Genomic DNA, 20439 nt, shown 5'->3' on the forward strand with positions numbered 1-20439 from the left:
TGGACTTTGAGTTCAAAATGCCCATATTCAAATACTGATTCATACACTTCCTGGCTGTGCAATCCTGAGTAAGGCACTTAATTTCTCTGTGTCTCAGTTTCTTCATGTCTAAAACGAGGAGGTTGGATCCTCAGGTCACTTTCAACTCTAGATCTATGTGTTCTGCTCCTCTAGGAGAATGTAGGAGAAGATGGAACAATGTGTAGCACTCTCAGGCCTGAGGTGATCCATGGCTCTAGACGGACTAAGACCCTGCTGGAAAAGCCTGGGGAAATGGCTTTGGAGCCTTCTGGTTGTGTTCCTGTGTGTTCTCCTTTCACCCATAGCTTATCTCACAAAAGGCCATATAGTTCCCTGTGTTGAAGTACAGTGCAAGCTGATTGCATGAGACACTCACTCTCCTAACCACTGTTCCAAACCTGAGACTGCCCAATATGGAGAGGGACCAGATCTTTCAGGCAGACTGGGGCCCTGGGCTCAGCGAAACTTGCAGGGCCTGATTTGAGCTCACCAACCAGTTTCATGGCTGGCCCATTCGATTTTTGAATATCGGAGAAATTAATTTATTTCAGGTTCATTTTTCATTGGTTTTTTCCCCCTTCTCCAAAGTGACTAAACACAAACACACACACACACACGAACTATAAAGACTTTAGGATTTATTTTATAACTGAGGAAAAGAAAGTCTCAAATACTTGTGTAACTTGTCCTAGATCCTATAGGTGCCTTACTCTCACAGATGAGACTAAAAACACAGATGATGTCTCCTGGCTCTCAGTTTAGTTTCCACTGGCTGCACCCTGCAGTTCTAGCACCGTCTTAGACTCAGACCTGTATGACTGACTCTTGAACAGACCTGAGCCTAATTTTCCTCAAATAGGCCCAGAATGAGACTCGCCTTCCTGAGTCCAAATCTGACCTCAGATACTTAACTAGCTGTGTAATCCTGGATGAGTCACTTAATCCTGTTTCCCTCAGTTACTTCATCTATGAAATGACCTATAGAAAGAAATGGCAAATCACTCTAATATCTTTGCCAACAAAACCCCAAATGGGATCATGAAGAGTTGGACATGACTGAAACACAACTGTCCAACAACTGAAACCCTCTCGCTTTACCTAATACGGATTGCCCAAGAGTGACTCTAAGCCAACATGAATGCCCTACCTGCTACCAATGTGGTGGGTGAAATGTGGATATGAAGTCTTCTACACTCCATATCCCAACAACAGAATGGGGCTGAATGAGGAAAATGGCATGGTTTGGTTTAAAGTTATTGGTTTAGTTGTCCAACACAGGGGGATATATAGTAGGTGCTTAATAAATGTTTTGATTGCTTGCTTTATTGAATGAGGTAGGCTTCTTCAAGCTAGTGAATAGCATAAAGACACAAGACAGAACAGAAAATCAAAGAAGAGAAAAAAATGGATAAAGACCTAAGGAGATTTTTCTTTCTTTTTTGAAATTTTTATTAAAGCTTTTTATTTACAAAACATATGCATGGGTAATTTTTTTTTTTTATTTAATAGCCTTTTATTTACAGGATATATACATGGGTAACTTTACAGCATTAACAATTGCCTAACCTCTTGTTCCAATTTTTCACCTCTTACCCACCCACCCCCACTCCCTCCCCTAGATGGCAGGATGACCAGTAGATGTTAAATACATTAAAATATAAATTAGATACACAATAAGTATACCTGACCAAAATGTTATTTTGCTGTAGAAAAAGAATCAGACTCTGAAATATTGTACAATTAGCTTGTGAAGGAAATCAAAAATGCAGGTGGGCATAAATATAGGGACTGGGAATTCAATGTAATGGTTTTAGTCATCTCCCAGAGTTCTTTTTCTGGGCATAGCCAGTTCAGTTCATTACTGCTCCATTAGAAATGATTTGGTTGATCTGATTCTGAGGATGGCCTGATCCATCAGAACTGGTCATCATATAGTATTGTTGTTGAAGTATATAATGATCTCCTGGTCCTGCTCATTTCACTCAGCATCAGTTCATGTAAGTCTCTCCAGACCTTTCTGAAATTATCCTGTTGGTCATTTCTTACAGAACAGTAATATTCCATAATTTTCATATACCACAATTTATTCAACCATTCTCCAACTGATGGACATCCATTCAGTTTCCAGTTTTTAGCCACTACAAAAAGGGCTGCCACAAACATTCGTGCACATACAGGTCCCTTTCCCTTCTTTATAATCTCTTTGGGGATATAGTCCCAGTAGTAACACTGCTGGATCAAAGGGTATGCACAGTTTGATAACTTTTTGAGCATAGTTCCAAACTACTCTCCAAAATGGTTGGATTCGTTCACAACTCCACCAACAATGCATCAATGTCCCAGTTTTCCGCATCCCTCCAACAATCATCATTTTTTTTCCTGTCATCTTAGCCAATCTGACAGGTGTGTAGTGGTATCTTAGAGTTGTCTTAATTTGCATTTCTCTGATTAATAATGACTTGGAGCATCTTTTCATATGACTAGAAATAGTTTTAATTTCTTCATCTGAGAATTGTCTGTTGATATCCTTTGACCATTTTCAACTGGAGAATGGCGATTTTTTATAAATTAGAGTTAATTCTCTATATATTTTGGAAATGAGGCCTTTATCAGAACCTTTGACTGTAAAAATATTTTCCTAGTTTATTGCTTCCCTTCTAATCTTGTCTGCATTAGTTTTGTTTGTACAAAACTTTTCAGTTTGGTATAATCGAAATTTTCTATTTTGTGATCAGTAATGATCTCTAGTTCTGCTTTGGTCATAAAGACCTTCCCCTTCCACAGGTCTGAGAGGTAAACTATCCTATGTTCCTCTAATTTATTAATAATTTCATTCTTTATGCCTAGGTCATGAACCCATTTTGACCTTATCTTGGTGTACGGCGTTAAGTATGGATCAATGCCTAGTTTCTGCCATATTAGTTTACAATTTTGCATGGGTAATTTTTTTAACATCCACCCTTGCAAAACCTTGTGTTCAAAATTTTCCCTTCCTTCCCCACCTTTTGATGGCAAGAAATCCAATACATGTTAAATATGTTAAATCCATTATATGCATACATATTTATATAGTTATCTTGATGCACAAGAAAAATCAGATCAAGAAGGGAAAAAAACAAACAAACAAAAAAACAAAATACATTTGCAGTTGCTTTGTTTTTACAGCAAACAACAACAAAAAGAGTGAGAATACTATGCTGTGGTCCACACTCAGTCCCCATAATCCTCCCTCTGAGTGTAGATGGCTCTCTTCATCACTGAACAATTGGAACTGGTTTGAATCATCTCATTCCTGAAGAGAGCCACATCCATCAGAACTGATCGTCATATAATTTTGTTGTCATGCATAATGATCTCCTGGTTCTGCTCATTTCACTCAGCATCAGTTCCTGTAAGCCTCCCCAGGCCTCTCTGAAATCATCCTGCTGGTCATTTCTTACAGAACAATAATATTCCATAACATTCATATACCATAACTTATTTAGCCATTCTCCAATTGATGGGCATCCACTAAGTTTCCAGTTTCTTGCCACTACAAAAGGGCTGCCACAAACATTTTGCACATGTAGGTCTCTTTCCCCTTACGGAGATTTTCTGAGAAAAATTCATGGGTTTTCAGTGTTATGGTAAGCAAGGTAAGGAACCCTGTGACCATAGAGTATGATCCAGTCAGTACCATTCTATCAACGAGACTCCATGGAGAAGAGAGCAAGAGGAGTAACTGAGCAGAAAGAAAGTCATTCTAAGTGGATAAAATAATAAAGAAGGAAAGCAGGAAAAAATGAGTAGGTGGACAAAAGACTGGATAATGTTGGGCCTAACTTATTAATATGCCAAATCCTTCCCTTTAATAAATGGAATATTAAAGTGTAAGATTCCATATGCTTTTCATAGTAATCACTTAGATTGTTTTACCAAACTATTTTTTAAAGAATTGTATATTATAAGAGGGGGATCCAATTAGGGAGTTTGCTAAGGAAGGTCTTGTGATGTGCTAAAATCAAAATTTATCCATTTTTTAAAAAAAGGAAATGAATATACTAGGTTCGGGGTAGAGGGAGAGAATTTTGGCTAAAATAGAAGGTTTGAGTTGGGGAGCAAGCAAGGTAAGAATGAAAAAGAAACTTGGGCTAGACCTTAGATTCACAAGACTTCTTAATCAGGGTTCCACAGACACCCCTCCAAGAGGATTGTGGAAAGATTTCAGGGAGATCTATAAACTTGAATAGGGAAAAAAATTAATCTTTACTTTCATTAACAGCTAACTGAAATTTAGCATTTCTCCAATTGTTTAAAAACTTTATTCTGAGATTGGGTTCATAAATTTTATCAAAATTCCAAAGGAGATCCATGATACACACTCCTATTCTAGACTAATGGGTTTGGAGTTGGAGTAGAAAGCAGTGAGAAAAACATTGAAGCTTTCATTACAATCCAATCTTTAATTTGGTACTTTGCACAGATTTATTGGAGCTAGATGTTGGGGGAGATAATAAAGTTCAATGAGAAATGGTCCCAACTTTTAGAGAATATACAATCTTATAGCAGAATAAGTTAAATGTGAATAAAATTGTGTAAATTAGGATTGGAAGATACCTTAGAAATCTTCTAGATCAGGAATTTTTCACCTTTTTTGGGTCATGGGCCCCTTTAGTAGTCTGCTAAAGTTTCATAAATTCCTTTCTCAAAAGAGGAATTTAAAAAAAAAATTATAAGGACATGCTAAGTTTCAGATAAGGATTAGTAAAAATTAGGATGGGACCTTTTTTCTAATGCAAATTCATAGGCCCCTTGAAAGCTATCCATGGATCTTAAAGCTCAGGTTAAGAATAGACTATAAGGATAGCTACACGGTGAAGTGAATAGAGCACTGGCCCTTGAGTCAGGAGGACCTGAGCTCAAATATGGCCTTAGATACTTAACACTTACTAGTTGTATGATTCTGGGGTAGTCACTTAATCCTAATTGCCTCTCAAAACAAAACAAAAAAAAAGAACAGACGGTAAATCCCCACACACTTTCCAAATGTACAAGCTATATCCAGGAGAATCCTGGTAAGAACCTCTAAATTTTTCTTTTATCCTTAAAGTGTGAAAGTTACCTTTGATAAGATTAATTTATTGTTTTCATTTATTAAAAAATTTTCAAGCATTTATTATCTCTCCTGCAGCTACAGCATCACGCCCCCATTATGGAACATCTTTTCAAATGCTCACATTAAGTATTGGCAATTCAGAAAAATAAATTCCCACATTAACTTTCTCCAAAGACACACTTCTCATTTTGAATTTTAAGTCCACTTTTCTGGCAGAAGGTGAAGGGTGTGATTTGACTTCTGTCCACTGAACTTATGCTAATTCCTTATTAATAAGGTTAACATGGATGGTAATTTTTTGTTACCTCAGAAGGATCTTTCTCTCTCTGTCTCTCTGTATCTGTCTCTACGTCTCTCTCTCTCTGTCTGTCTGTCTCTCTCTCTCACACACACACACTCTCTCTCTCTCTCTTTCACACATACACATTCTCTCTCTCTCTCTCTCTCTCTCTCTCTCTCTCTCTCTCTCTCTCTCTCTCCCCCTTTCTGTTGCTGCTGACAAGATTCTTGCCAGAATCCTTCTTAATAGGCTGACCCTTCACCTGAAAGATGGTTATCTACCTAAGAGCTAGTGTGGCTTCAGAAAGGGCTGAGGAGTGATTGATAAGATATTTGCTGCCTGACAACTCTAGGAGAAATGCCAGGAGCAGATTTTTAGAGATTTGTACACAACCCTTGTAGATCTGACCAAGGCCTTTGATACTATCAGTCTCAAGGGCTAATGAAAAATTATGTCAAAATTTGGTTGCCTGGAAAAGTTCATCAGTATTATATATCAATTTCATGAAAGCATATTTGCCAGGGTTCTGGATGATGGGCCATATTCTCATGCTTTCCCAGTTACCAATGGAGGGAAACAAGGCCGTGTGCTTACTCCCATGCTTTTTAGCATGTTTGATTCATGTTGTCAAATGTCTTCAATGAGAAAAAACACAGCATCAAGGTCAGTTACCACACGAATGGCTAATTTTTCAACTTGAAAAGGCTACAAGCCAAGACTAAAGTGGAGGGCATGTTGATGCATGATTTTTTGCTTGCAGATAAGTGCATTCAATGTAGCCTCTGAGCTGAGAAGCAACAAAGTATGGATCAATTCTGCTGCTCATGTTAATTTTGATCTAACAATTAACACCAAGAAAACAAGTAAGATGCTCACATCGTCCATATGTGGAACCCGTTGGTTAGAATAACTGGAGAAATTTTGAATGCTGTAGATAAGTTCACTTACCTTGGTAATAATCTTTCCAGGAACGTATGTATTGATAATGAGATAGACACAAGCATTGCCAGAGCTAGCTTATTAATGTTTGAAAGGCTCTGAGGCAAAGGTAGGAGAGAAGAGGTATTTGATTGACTACCTAACTCAAGCTCATAAAGCTATTGTGCCGATCTCATTGTTGTTTGTCCATGAAACCTGAGCAGTATACCAACACCTTTCCAGGAAACTGAATCACTTTTTTTGAATTGTCTAAGGAAGATCTGCAGATAACCTGGCAAGATAAGATACAATGCCTTTCTCAAACTAAACTGCCAAGTATTCAAACTCTAGTATACCAACAGCACAATTCCGTTGGACTGGCTCTGTTGTTTGAACCCCAAACATACACTTGCCAAAAAGACTATTTTAAGGAGAACTCACACAGGCCGAGCCCTCACATAGTAGTCAGAAAAAGTGATACAAGGACACTCTAAAGGAATCTTAATTTTGGAACTGGTTGTGAAACATGGGAGACACTGGCACAGGACCACCCAGCATAGTATGCCCTCATCAGAGAAGGTGCCGTGCTCTATGAGCAAAACAGCTAAAAAAAAAGACGGGAGATGTGCAAATTTAAAGAATCCACCTCAGAGGTTTACATGGACTTTGTGATCAACCTAGAGCAGATCATTCTGAGCTTGTATTGTCTGATCAGCCACAGTTGGACACACCAATTTGATTCAATCATAGTGATATCAGTTTGGTCCTTTTAGAGAACAAAGGACAATGACCAATGAAAACTTTGACAAAGGACGAAATTGTCTAGTCGTGGGTATCAATTAATGATATTTACCATGATGATGAAGTTTACTTAATATCTTACTACTACAGAAGTTAAAATTTGAGTTTTTCTAGGAATGTCACTAAAAATCTTGAAGGCATATAGTTCCTTGGTGGGACTTACTGGAAAGACTGGCTGCTTGATTTCCCATCGGTGAGGGCAGCATCCACTACTGTAAGTCCAGAGACAAATAATATAAGATCCCTGAGGGAGGAAGGACTCAACCTGAGTGAGAATAAGAACTATTTTTGCTCTCTATGGGCTTATTTGTGAGTGTTAGGTGGGATAAAACTTGTCATATTCAATATCCTTTTGCCTGCATATTTGATTTTTTTTCTGTAGATGAGGACTGAATTCCTGGGTGGGAACATGAAGCAAAAGAAAAAAAAAAGGAAGCATTCCATAGAGGAATAAAGGGAGATTTTTTTGAGAAGATGACATTTGAACTGGGCTAAATTTAAATTTAATTTGAATTTCATTCAAAAATGAAAAGGGGGAAGGAAAACAATCTATGCACAGTGATGTCATGAACAAGCATGGAGAAGAGAGCAGAAAGAGAATAGTGTAGTTTTGATGAGGTTATAATATGAGATAAGAGGATTATGCTAGTTTATGTAAGTCTTTGAATACTAGGAAATTTTAATTGGTTGGCAGAAAGAGACCACTGAAGAATTTCAAACAAGGAGTAACATGATCAAATGTGTATGTCTGTGTGTATATATATGGAAAATTAGCATGGCAGAAGTATAAAAGATATATTGGTCTAGAAAGAGTGGAAATGGAAAGTTGGTTTTTGAAGAAGAGAAAAAATGATTAGTCTTATTTATTAGGAAGGCTATTTTGGTATAGAATGGATAGGAGGGGGGAAGAGACTGAAAGCTAGAAAGACCAGCTAGAAGGCTATTTCAATATTCTAAGTATGAAATGATGGGGACCTGTGCTAATTGGATAATGGACAATACAAACAAGTGAGAAATCAAACAATTACATAGGAAAGATGGAGAATATATTAGGAAATGACAGATATAAGGACCATTCCTCATTGAATAAGTCATCAAAGGATATCCATATGCAGTTCGAAGGTGAAAATCCAATTTTAAAAACAAATTTTTCTCATTTTTTTGGTCCTTTGCTTTTATATCACATTTCCCCTCAAATATATCCAAGCTTTCTTCCTTACCCAATAAGTAATCTTTATAAAATAGAATTTTGAAAGAAATAGGAATAAAAAGAATTTCCATAAAAATCAATACATTCACCCTGTCTGACAATGTATACAATAGTCCTCTAGTCCCTCAGTCCCCCAATTCTTGAGCAAAAGGAGTAGATGACGTTTCCTAACTCTTTCTCAGGGCCATGCTTAGCATAATAATCACACATCAAAAGAACACCCATGATTAATACTTGTTTTTAGCATATTCAATTTAATAATCAAAAAAAATTTAAATAAACTTCAAATTTTATCATTTTTCTTCTGGTAAAAAAGATATGATTCTGTTTTTTTGTTTTATAATGAGCTATGAGCAATATGAGTTAATGGCATGATATGGCAATCAAGGAACCTAATGAAATTTAAGTATTTAGTTCCAAGTACTATATTTTAAGAAGGATGTCATTTTGGATCTCTAGCTGGAAAGCTAAAAGAAGGTGACTATGAAGGTAAGGAATTCATGCCATATGAGAACTAATCAAAGGATCTAGTCTGAAGAAGATTTAAAGGGAACATAATAGTCTTCAGACATTTGAAGGCCTGTCATATGGAAAAGAGTTTAAGCTTGTTTTGGTTGGTCTCAGAGCAAAGAAGGGGTAGAAGTTTTAAAGAGGTGAATTTAAATTTTTATATAAGGGAAATCATTCTAACAAATGGAATGGACTACCTTCAGAGATAGTGTGTTCTCTTTCATCAGAAGTCTTCAAGCAAATGATATATGACTATATATTGGAATCCTTAGGAAGAATTAGGTTGGACTGAATGCTCTCTGAGTCTGTGGTTTTATATAATGCAGGGGTGGAATGGGGGAAAGATAGGGCATGGTAATGTCCTATAGGAGTCAGAGATGATTCGGAGGGTAAGCGTTTGAGAGCAATGAGAGAACAGTGGTGCCATTGTCAAAAATAAGGGGAAAAACAGCCTGTTTGGGAGGAATATGATGAGGTCATCTGTGGTCCTATTGAACTTGAAATGCCATTTCAATATGCAGGTAGAGATAAGTAACAGACAATTGGAAATGCCTATCTGGATCTTTAGGGAGAGATTGGAGTTGAAAATTCAGATTCAGGAATCACATAGTCAGTGGATAAGTTTTCCACATGTGTTTCATAATTGTGGGAGATGGAGATTTTTACTTTTGTCTCAATGCATCATGGTGTTTTAATCTATGCAGATAAAGGAAAATGGAGAGCTAATATCTGAGTAATTCATATCCAGACTGGCTGAGAGAAAACTGTCTTGGTTTGGTGGAAATCAGGATTTATAGAATGTCCGCATTTATATTGGGTTCCCTGTCTATCTCTGCCTCTGTCCTAGGTCTCTGTCCATCTTCATTCCAGTGTCAGGAGGAATGATTCCCAGCTTTGCGGCAGGACAGCTGCAGTGATCATGATCAAGCAGGGGGTATATGAATGTATGTTTGTCTCTGTGTACCCTAGCGAGTACCTGTGAATTGTGTGCTTGTGTTGAATTTGTGTCTGGATCTGTGTCGTGGTATAGAAATGTGTGAGTGTGTTCCTTTGAGAGAAGGTGGGGAAATGTTCCTGGATTTAGGGGAAATAGGCACATAGTTATTTTACTCAGTGGTACCGACGCATTATTGTTACAATGTCACACACCATTTTATTGGAACTCTCAAGGGGAACATATTTGCATTCTTATAATGTTACCTACATCTGTAGTGTCACCTATCTCAGAGAGAATGTCTTCGTACCACTCCCACTCCCACCACACACACACACACACACACACACTCTCAATCTGAAGGCATCCCACCAATACTACATACACATCTCTCCCGGTCTCTGCAGAGCGAATGGCCGCCCTAGGGACCTGCTGCCTGCGGACACTTGTTGCCAGAAAAGAGAGGAGGAAAAGCTGAGGGCAGAAAGGAGCCAGATATCGAAAGAGAGAGGGAGAAAGGGAGAAAGAAGGCGAGAGAGCGAGAGCGCGACAGCCCGCACAGCATCTGCTCCGCCCCACCCGCCCCAAGGGAGACCCGGACGCCTGGGTCCCGGGACAGCGCCACCCGCCCGCCCCTCCCTGCCGCTGTTGTTCCTCTGACCCGGCTCCGGTGGCCAAAGAGACAGAAAGAAAGGAGACGAAGAAGGGATAGAGACTGAGGCTAGAAAGAGGGAGGGAGGGAGCCGGACAGAGGGACCGGGGCAGAGAGGATCGGGACGGAGAACGGGAACCAGCGCTTGCAGCCGGGAGCAGCAGGAGCCGGAGTGGGGATCGGGGTGGCGAAAGCATGGTGGAGAACCTGGAGACAGCCGCCCGCAGCGCGCTGGTGAGTCCGGGGTTTGGGAAGATCAGGGTCCTGGGGCAGGAGGATTAGTGGGAGGTGCTCCAAGTCTGAGGTGGAGGATAGAAGGACTGCAGGAACCAGTGTCCGAAGTATGCAACGTGACCAGTTTCAGAGGTGGTGATCAGTGGGAAAAGATCAGTGTCCAGAATGACTAGAGTTTGGGATGCCTGAGGTGTCCAATTTCCTGGATGACTAGTTACTACGGACCAGGAAATTTCCATATTTATCACCTTCCAGTTTCCCCCAAAGCCTCCTGCGCTTTTCACTTTCTCTTTATGAGATTTTTCCAGCGGTCTCTGGACCTACTATTTTTCCCGTTTTTTTCTCTTGACTGTCTCTCTCCCTCATCCATCTCCCATTTCTATTCTGACCTTATCTCTGTTTCTATCCCCTTTTCTAAATCTCTGTCTTTTTCTATTCTTGTCTCTGTCTCTGTCCCTCTGATCTCTGTCCCTTTCTCTGTGTCCTCAGTTTCATAGCCTCTGAAGTGATTCTTTCAAGCTTCTTTCTCTCTCAATATTTCTATCTATTTATTTGTTATTTTTCTTTTCTTGTTATTCTTTCCTTCTCTCATTGTCCTCTCAGGATCCGGGGAACTGGAGTACTAAGGGAAGGGGTTGGGATGTGTACAAGTGTGTATGGGAGTTTAATCTGAGAGTGATTCTTTGACTGCTCTGTGAAAGAGGGTCTGGGGTTGACAGGGATAACCTGATGGAGGAGAGGGAGGCTATGAGGTGCTACAAAAGAATTGAGGGTCAGGAAAATTGTCAAAGTTAGAGTAGAGGCTGAATTGGAAGAATCTTTGGAAAATTGCAAAGGGGGTAAGTCTGGCCTAAGGTAGGGTGTCACTGAGAGCACCTATTAGTTTTCCCAATCCCATAACACTCCCTCTGTTGTGCTCCTGCAGGCAGCTCTTTCCCCGATGCCCCGCCCTATACCTGGAGCCCCCCCTGGGGGTGGGTTGCGGCTGGAAGCTGTGATGGAGACCCTACAGAGGCAGCAAGCAGCCAGATTAGCTCAAGGTGGGGTTCGACCCCCACTTCCTCTTTCAATGCCCCCATCCTTACCTCCCCAACGATCCCATCCAGTGGGTGTCAGGGCCCAGCAGTCTCCTGAAGAGGGGACTCTGGGGGGTACTGAAGAGGGTGAAAATGAAGAGGAAAACGAGGAAGAAGAAGAGGAGGAAGAGGAGGCTAGGCCTCAAGGGCAACCTCTCCATCCCAGCCCAGGACCAGGCCTATCTGTGTCCTCTCCCATCCAGCCTTCAGGCCCTCAGCATCATGAGTGGACTTATGAGGAACAATTTAAACAGGTAGGAGGTCCGAACCCAGAAGTCTAGGTTCACACTTTCCCACTCCACCTCCATCTCCAATCTGTTCTACACTTTCTAGTACAGGGACAGGTAGGTAGAATATGAGTTAAGAGAACTTGACCTTCAATTCCCATCTAACCCCACCTGACCCCTTTCTAGGCCTTATTACCCAATCCTCTCTTCCCTTCTGAAAACTGATGCCCCAGGAAGAAGTAGCCACTGGGGCCCCAATCCCCCTATTCCCCCATACCCCACTCCCTGGGGCTCTGCAGAGGAGAAATAAAGACAAGAGTTAGAGGCAGAAAGAAAAGCAGATAGAGTAAAACAGACATTCTGAAACAAGAGAAATGCAGAAGCTGAAAAGGGGTCCAAAGATCTTGAGAGAAATCTCTAGTGGACATGGGGGGAGGGTCCAGTATTCTGTAGAAGATGCCAGATGAGATGGTGGGGGGAGGGCTCTCATTGTCCACTCTCCATCCTTTTCTCCTCCCAGCTTAGACTCTGAGCACTTCCCTCTCCCCCCCCCCCCCATATGTCACGTCCCATTACCCCTTTACCTGACAGTGAGGGATGGGGGTTGGAGGATTGGGAATGGGATAGGGTGGCTCTAAGGATTCCTCTGGTTTATACTAGTGGGGAGAAACAGAAGGTAGATAGGAGTATGTCTCCATGACTCAGTTATCACACTTTCTACTCCCCCAATCTTTTTAGTCTCCCTCCCCCAAAGCCTTGAATCTCATATATATGTGAAGATTATTCTAGATATGCAACTGTGTGTATTAGTGTGAAGGAAAGTGTTTGGGAGGGGGCTACTTTGGGGATTACAGAGTTTTTATTATTATTGATATTTATCCCGATTATTATTCAGAAATTGTTATTTTCTGAATATGAAACAAGGACTAAATCTTGAGTGTTACTCAGAGATTATTAATTCTGGTAATTACTCAGGGGCTTTTAAAAAAAATATTCCCCTTTTAATAATCACTACTGTTCCCCTTTATTGCCCCTCTTCAGCAGGCGTAATTTAAGTATGGCAGAACTATAGACTCGAACCCTTGATAGCTAATGACATGGCCCAATCGGAGACTCACATGGTGGGGTGGGGTGGGAGGCAGTTTTAAACCCTGGCTGGCCAACTGGTATCTGACTGGCTGGAGTTGACAAGAGGATTGGCTCCTTAACCAATCACCAAGAAGAGATCAGGGTGAGGTTAAAGATAATGAATCATAAGGATTGGGACCCAGGCTCTGACTTTATCCTCAATTGTCCTCTGCAGGGGAAGGCTCCCCATTGACTGACCACGACTCCTTGTCTGTGTGGGAGCTCCCCTTGGCAGAAATGATTTCATGGCCCCAGCCAAGCTCAAATTAGGACTGAAGAGGGTGAAAATGATATGTTTCACCAATCCATTTCGAATGCACTTCACATCGCAGGGACCCCTATTCTCAGCCCGTTCTAAAAACATCATCCCTGTGGGATGAAGTTTCTGCAGATGGGGCCTGGGGAAATTGTTCTGCCTTAGGGAAAGGGAAGGGAAGGGAGGGAAGGTGTTGATGGGGTTTAGGTGATAAATACACCTTCTTCCTTCCCCGCCTCCAGCTGTATGAGCTCGACGCCGACCCCAAGAGGAAAGAATTCCTGGATGACCTGTTCAGCTTCATGCAGAAGAGGGGTGAGGGGCGGTATGGGAAAGATGTTAACGGGGGGCGGGGTCTGGGGGCCCCAAATACTCTGGCTGAGAAACAAACCCCTACTTCTCCCTCAAGTGTCCCAGACCCAAACCTTCAAAAGTTAGTCCCCATCCTCAAGAGAGTGGCTTAGACCTGGAGGAGTTGTGAGAATCGGACCCTCCGGACAAATAGAGACGGGAGGGGGGGGATGGGGACACCTCAATAACATCTTTAACCTCTGACCTACCACGATTAATTAGCCCCTCCCTTCCTCCCAAGGGAATTAATTAGCAACGGAGATGCTGGCAGGTTAATGAGTCTTCAATCGATGACGCTCACCCCGGGGAGGGGTCACTGGGGTGGGAGGAAACTTACTGGACCACAGTCTGGAGCTGGGGTTTTAGGGCTCCTGGATCCTTTGCTTGGGGTTTCTTCGAATTCAATCCTCTCATTGCCAAGAGAAGAGGTTCCTCCTTCCTTCCTACCCTAGGGCAAACTTTGGCTATGGATTGACACTGCAGATCTTTCCTGAAGTTAGATAACAGAAAGGACTTTCCTAGAGATGAGGGTGAGGCAGGGAGATTAGGAAAATGTAGAAAGCTAGGATATCCTTTCCCAGGGGATCTCAAAAATCTAGAGCAAAGAGCTAGACTTGGCGAGGGGAACCCAGCTTGCTGAGCACATTGGGTGGCCTGTCCATCATTTCCCCCCTTCACTCCCCAGATTCATGGGCCCAGAGTCTGAGTCATTATCTCTTTCTCCAAAGCTAATTAACTCCCTCCCCATCGCAACCTGATAAGGCCACTAATTAACTTGCCTCTGACCCCCTCCTTTTGTGCCGCTCTAGTGCTCCCAGAAAGACCTACGGAGTTCTCACCCCATCTGTTAGCCCCTGTCTCTCCCCAAAACTTCTGACCCCCACAAGCAGTTCCCATTTTGTCTCTAGCTGTTCCCCTCCCTTCCCTCATGGCGTTGGTTCCTAGATTTAAGCTCCCTTCTCCGGTTTCCCCACCCCAGACCCACTCCCCCATAGTTAGCTAGATATGGGAGGAGGGTAGAGAATGAGAGGATGCTCCTGCCCACCTCCTACCCCCACCCCCCAATCCAGAGATGCTAAGGAAAATGGGGAGCTGGGAGGAGGAGAAAAGAGAGGAGGGGGAGAATCCCAAGGGGCCGATAATTTCCCCCCATTAATCAGGCCTGCGGCTAATTGTTCGGGCACAAAGGGTCTGGCGGTGGGAATGGGATCGGTAAAAATCAGCGCAAATTAACTGGGGCCCATCGCTCAGCTTCGACAGAACCCTTTGTCACGGGCCAGGCGGGGGCGGGAGCGGGAGCGGGGGCGGCAGGATAGGATTCGAAAACCCCCAACCTCTGCAAGCTAGAGAAGAGAATGGCCAGAAGCCTCCTGCCTCTAGGCCGTTCCCCTCTTTTGCCCCAGCCCCATATAGAGATCCCCGGGGAGAAAGATGCCAATGTTCTTTTATGTTTTATGTTTCTTTTATATTCCCCCACCTCCCCACCATTACTGGATAAGGGTAGACCTTCCCGTTGTCTCTCCTGGGTCTGACCTGCTGCAGAAATTCCTGTCCCTGTTGATGGCCTTTGTGAGGATCCTGGGTGTCTGCCACCAATCCTTCCCCTGTACCAGTTATCACCGGCCCTATGCCATCCTGCCTCCTGTGTACCCTTCCTCCCCTGCACCCCCACTGTCCTGCCGACCCTCTGTTACCCTGGAGACCGTCGTCTCCCCTAGTTCCCAAGAAGACCATGTCTTTCCTGCCACCCCAGAAACTCGGTGTCCTACGCGTCCCAAGTGATCAGACTCCCGTGCCCTCTGTCCCGCCTTGCTGACCCTCGTTCTCCGCTCTCTATTATCCCGGTGTTCTCCTTCCTAGGCACCCCAGTGAACCGCATCCCAATCATGGCTAAGCAGGTTCTGGATCTCTACGTGCTGTACCGGCTGGTGACGGAGAAGGGGGGGCTGGTGGAGGTCATCAACCGGAAAGTGTGGCGGGAGGTGACTCGGGGCCTGAGCCTGCCCACGTCGATCACCTCGGCCGCCTTCACGCTGCGCACCCAGTGAGCTAGGGGAGGGAGGTGAAGGGCTATGCCCAAGGGAAAGGGAATGGGACCGGGCTTGGGGAGCATGGGGGACAGATCTCGGGGCACTCGGATTTGAGGGGGAGAGCTCAGATTTGAGGCATCCCAGGGGATGCAATCCACCCCTGCCCTACAGGTATATGAAGTATCTCTACCCCTACGAGTGTGAGACTCGGGCGCTCAGCTCTCCAGGGGAACTCCAGGCGGCCATCGACAGTAACAGGCGAGAGGGCCGACGCCAGACTTACGGGACTACCCCCATCTTCAGCTTCCCTGCAGCGGGGCCGCCTCCTCCTCCTCCTCGGGGGACCCCAGCTACCACGTCAGCAGCTCCAGGTCTGCCGGCTCTCGCCTGCGCCCAACTTGGTCACAGCCATGGGCATGGCCACACCCCCATTAAAAAAGGTGTGGGCAGGGGTGACTGGGGCTGTGGACTGGATGGGTGAAGGGGGATGAGAGGGGACTAGTGAGGGGGGCAGAGAGAGACCCGGCAAAGTTTGAAGCTTCAGAGCGGGAAGCGGGGAAATGAATGCTGAATTGGGTGTTTGGCTGGAGCTAATGCTCTAGGGAAGCCGCCCCTTATCGGAAAGGTGCAGAATCCTGAGATGTGACTCCTTTGCATGCTAATTTGTTGATATTAAAATAAGCTAAAATTCTGCAGTTCTCCACGCTCGATCACTGGCCCATGCTGGATTCCAGCTTGCTCAAAGCAGACTTTGGCTCAGGAAAGCAAAGAACTACATTGAGAATAAGGCAGATCCCTGGACCCCATTTTTTTTTTCTTTTCCTTTTTAAACGAGAGGGCTGGACTATATGATTCTCCCATCTTCCAGCTCTGGAACTGAATTCCCTTGACCCCAGATATCTTCGTTGACATCTCTATTCATTTCCCCACCTAACCTCATCCTTCAGATTAGACAAGCTTTACAAGAGGCAAGGTAAAGAGAACTATGGAGGAGGGAAAGTGAAGAAATGGGACTTAGGAGTTTAGGTACAGAGGACCACAGATTGGGGTCATTTAATCTACACCTCTCGTTTTTAAATTTTTAAATTTGTATTGATTGTCTTTTTATGTCCTCTCTTTCTTCTTTCCCTCCCCCATCCAATGAACCATAACAAGGAGGAAAAAGCATCTCAGCAAAACTAACCAATATATTGACAATTTGGCAGTATTTACAGTGTTCTACCCATTGTCCATCTCCACTCATTTCAAAGAAAGGGGAGATAATGCACATTCACAAGAATAAAACTTTTTCAGGACTAGGATTGGTCATAATTTCATAGCATTCAGTTTTATTTGTGGTTGTTGCTCTTTCCATTCACATCAGTCAAAATTATGTTTTCTTTCATTCTATTATTTTATACTTTATATCAGGTCATGTTACTTTTTATGCTTCTTTCTAGTCTAGTCTACATAATAATTTCTTATAAAATAGTAACATCCCACATTTATGTACCATAATTTATGCAGCCATTTTCTAGTTGATGGGCATCTACTTTGTTTCCAATTCTTTGTTATTACCAAAAAAAAAAAAAAAAAAAAAAAAAAAAAAGGGTTGCTCTAATTGTGTGTGTATGGAGACTATCTTTGACTTCCTTAGGGTAAGTGCCTAACGGTGGAATCAAAGAGTATGGCTAACTCTTGTTAAAAAAAAAAATATTAATTTCAATTCAGTTAGCATTTATTTATTATCTCAATATTGTAAGTACTATATTTGGTATAGAGATGGTTGTTGCTCTCTGGATATTTATGTTCTAGAGAGAGAATAGATGACATTAATAATGACATTAATACAATGCTTTAAAATGTATGGATTTATACATTTTATATATTTCATATATGTTATTTACATGTATACATATATAAGCTTTGATCAATTAAAACTGCACTAAGGCTTTTGGAACACATATTTTACATACACACATTATCTCATTTAATTCTTTTCAACTACCCTGTAATTTTGGTACTACGGGTATTATGATTCCCATTTTACAAATTAGGAAACGGAGACTCTGAGAGATTAAATTATTTGTCCATGGATATACTGAGGCCCAGAGAGGCAAAATTATTTCACTAAAATTAAGCAAGTAGCAAATCTGGTTGGAGTCATTTCCATAATACTACTCTTCCCAGAAGGGACACTGGGTCCAATTTAAGAGGTCTGAGCCTCAATGTTAATGCTCTTTCTTGCCTATTCAGAGGAGGGCTCAGGGCCTGCCCCAGCAGTGGCTACACCACGAATTTCATTACCAATGGCCCTGAGTACTATGAGAGAAAAAATAGGTCCAGAAGAACCACCTGAGAAAAAGGCTGTGCTGATGGGACCTGTGGATCCTCCCCGTCCAACCTTGCCTCCCAATATCCTTCCTAGAAGCAAGTCTTCTGTCAGAGGTAAGGGATATAAATAGTGTCCCGTGGTGAGATCTGAGAGATCTAAGGGATATGTGATCAATAGTGAGAGCAGTGGGGGCAATTTGGAAGATAAAGTGGTATATTAGGCTTGGGCTAATTAAGGAGGTAGTGAGGTTATAAGTGAGGGTATAAGAAGAGGTATTGGATAAGAGAAAGGAATAAAGGGATGTGGGACCAATTTAGAAATTTAGAATATCTCCTCTGTATGGGATTTACTTATGGCTTACTTTTGGATCCACTATCTTATACCCTCCCACTCTCCCATCCTCCCACTAAATGTCTTTCCCTCTCTTCTTTTCTGGACAGAAGAGCCACTGGAGGTGCCCCTTAACATGGCAGGCAATGGCATCAGCAGCATCAACATGGCCCTAGAGATCAATGGCATTGTCTACACTGGTATGGAGGCCAGGATTTAGCTATACTGGCATGGGGGTTCAGAAATATCTAGTATAGAAGTCTGGAAATCTCACTCTTATGAAAATTGGAATGTCTACAAATGAAATGGAAATCAGATAGCATTTACATTGGTAAATGGGTCATGGATTTGTGTGATATCAGACATCAACACTGGAAGACATTTGACAAAATCTCTCATGATGTCCTTTTGGATGAGATAGGGAGATATAAACTGGGAGATAGTGGAATTAGCTAGTTTAAAGATCAGATCCAAAGAGCATTGATTAATGGATCCATGTAAACCTAGAGGGAGGTCTCTTTCTTTAGTCCTATTCTGTTCTACATTTTTACCCATCACTTAGATGAAGACATAGAATGCCATGCTTGTGAAATCTGAACTTCACATGGAGATACAGTAGGTACGCTAATTGTCAGAATTTGGATAAAAAGTATTCTGAACAAGTCAAGTCTAAAAAGATTACATTTAAAAGGAATATGTGAAAATTGTATAATTTTTTTAAAAAATCAAATGCACAAGTACAGGATAGTACACATTCATGACAATTGTCTGGACAACAGTCCGTATGGAAAAAAAAACCTAGTAAAGGTTAGTTGAATACAAATTTTTACTGAAAATCATCAGTGCATTGTGACAATCATAAAAGCTAACATAATCTTGGTTGGAATGCTGTATATAGTGCTCAGAGTCACAGTGGCTAGAAAAATTCAGCACTCCTATGTCTTAGGCTACCCTTGAAGAAGTGTATTCAGTTCTGGGAATCATATTTTATAAGACATTGTTGACCTGTAGGGACATCCAGAGGAAAGCAGCCAGGAAGATGAGGTTTGGGCATCATATCCTTTGAGTGATAGTTGAGGAAGCTAAGATTCTGTATGTCTATGGTATAACCAAGGACTTCTCTGGCATGGATTTTAAGGGATCTACATTTGTACAGGTTATCTACACTGGTATGAAGAATAGGGGATACCAATTCTGGTATAAGGGATATTCCCATTGCTATGGATAGCCAGGGAGCATCTACACTATTTGGAGAGAGAGCGGGAAATTTGAGTGACAGTATGGCTTGGGTCATCAAAGGAATTCATCTGCTGCTGGAAAGCAGAGCATGTTTGTACTAGCACTAGATGCCAGGGGAGACATGAACCTCTATTTATATTGGTATAGAGTCATGGAACATCTATACTTGATCTTGCCTAGGTCAGGTTGCCTAACACTGGCATCAGGAGCTGAAGTTATCCCTGGAGGGATAGCCTACATTGTTTTAATGTTTCTTCGTGTTCTAAAAAAAAATGAGGGATGGGGAGTCTGTACTAGGAAATGGAAGAAATCTAGAATTCCAGGAAAGCAGGGGTGGAGACATTTGGAGAAAGGTCACTCTAACTCATTGCATTTCCTTTCTTCTCTCTGTGTCAACAAATTTAGGAGTCCTCTTTGCCCGTCGACCACCTACACTGGGCTCAGCCACCACCAACAACAGGAATTCTCAGGGCCCAACAAGTCCTGGATCTAATACCCCTCCTGGTCCCCTCTCCAGTACCTCACCTTGAGACCTCATACTCAAGAATCTGGAGCCCCCAGCTATGTCCTGGTCATTGGAGGGGAGGGCAAACCCCTTTTATTGTCTTCCAATCCCCTCCCCAATGTGAGTACCCCCATGCATAGGGGAAAAGAAAAAAACTCATTTTCCCATTCCCAGCTAAGATCCCTTCTCTATTCCCTATATCAAATCACATTCCAACTCCCATTATGGACTTTGAAGCCAAATGTTTTGCTGCGATATAATGTCTACCTCATTATAATGGGGGTAATGCTCCTGACCCCTGTTCCATCTGCACCTATCTAGCCAAAGA

General features: G+C 42.4%; 1 protein-coding gene across 1 annotated transcript; it reads left to right on the forward strand.

Moving 5' to 3' along the window:
- Positions 1-11613: 11613 nt before the first annotated feature.
- On the forward strand, positions 11614-20238 carry ARID3C (AT-rich interaction domain 3C). The gene is made up of 7 exons (XM_003761802.3): positions 11614-11985; positions 13585-13657; positions 15554-15737; positions 15895-16163; positions 17959-18150; positions 18478-18567; positions 20012-20238. Exons 1-7 carry the CDS (start codon positions 11653-11655, stop codon positions 20134-20136), a joined length of 1266 nt encoding a protein of 421 aa, XP_003761850.1. The 5' UTR covers positions 11614-11652; the 3' UTR covers positions 20137-20238.
- Positions 20239-20439: the final 201 nt, after the last annotated feature.

Source organism: Sarcophilus harrisii, chromosome 1 (genome assembly GCF_902635505.1).
Source record: "Sarcophilus harrisii chromosome 1, mSarHar1.11, whole genome shotgun sequence".
In the NCBI taxonomy this organism is placed as follows: Eukaryota; Metazoa; Chordata; class Mammalia; order Dasyuromorphia; family Dasyuridae; genus Sarcophilus; species Sarcophilus harrisii.

What these genes read in the sequence shown, in the direction of transcription:
- ARID3C (XM_003761802.3), top strand. Translation starts at nt 11,653, where the DNA reads ATGGAGACCCTACAGAGGCAGCAAGCAGCCAGATTAGCTCAAGGTGGG. An exon ending in CAGCTTCATGCAGAAGAGGG is followed by an intron (nt 13,658 to 15,553) that starts GTGAGGGGCGGT and finishes TCTCCTTCCTAG; the next exon opens with GCACCCCAGTGAACCGCATC. An exon ending in CAATGGCATTGTCTACACTG is followed by an intron (nt 18,568 to 20,011) that starts GTATGGAGGCCA and finishes CAACAAATTTAG; the next exon opens with GAGTCCTCTTTGCCCGTCGA.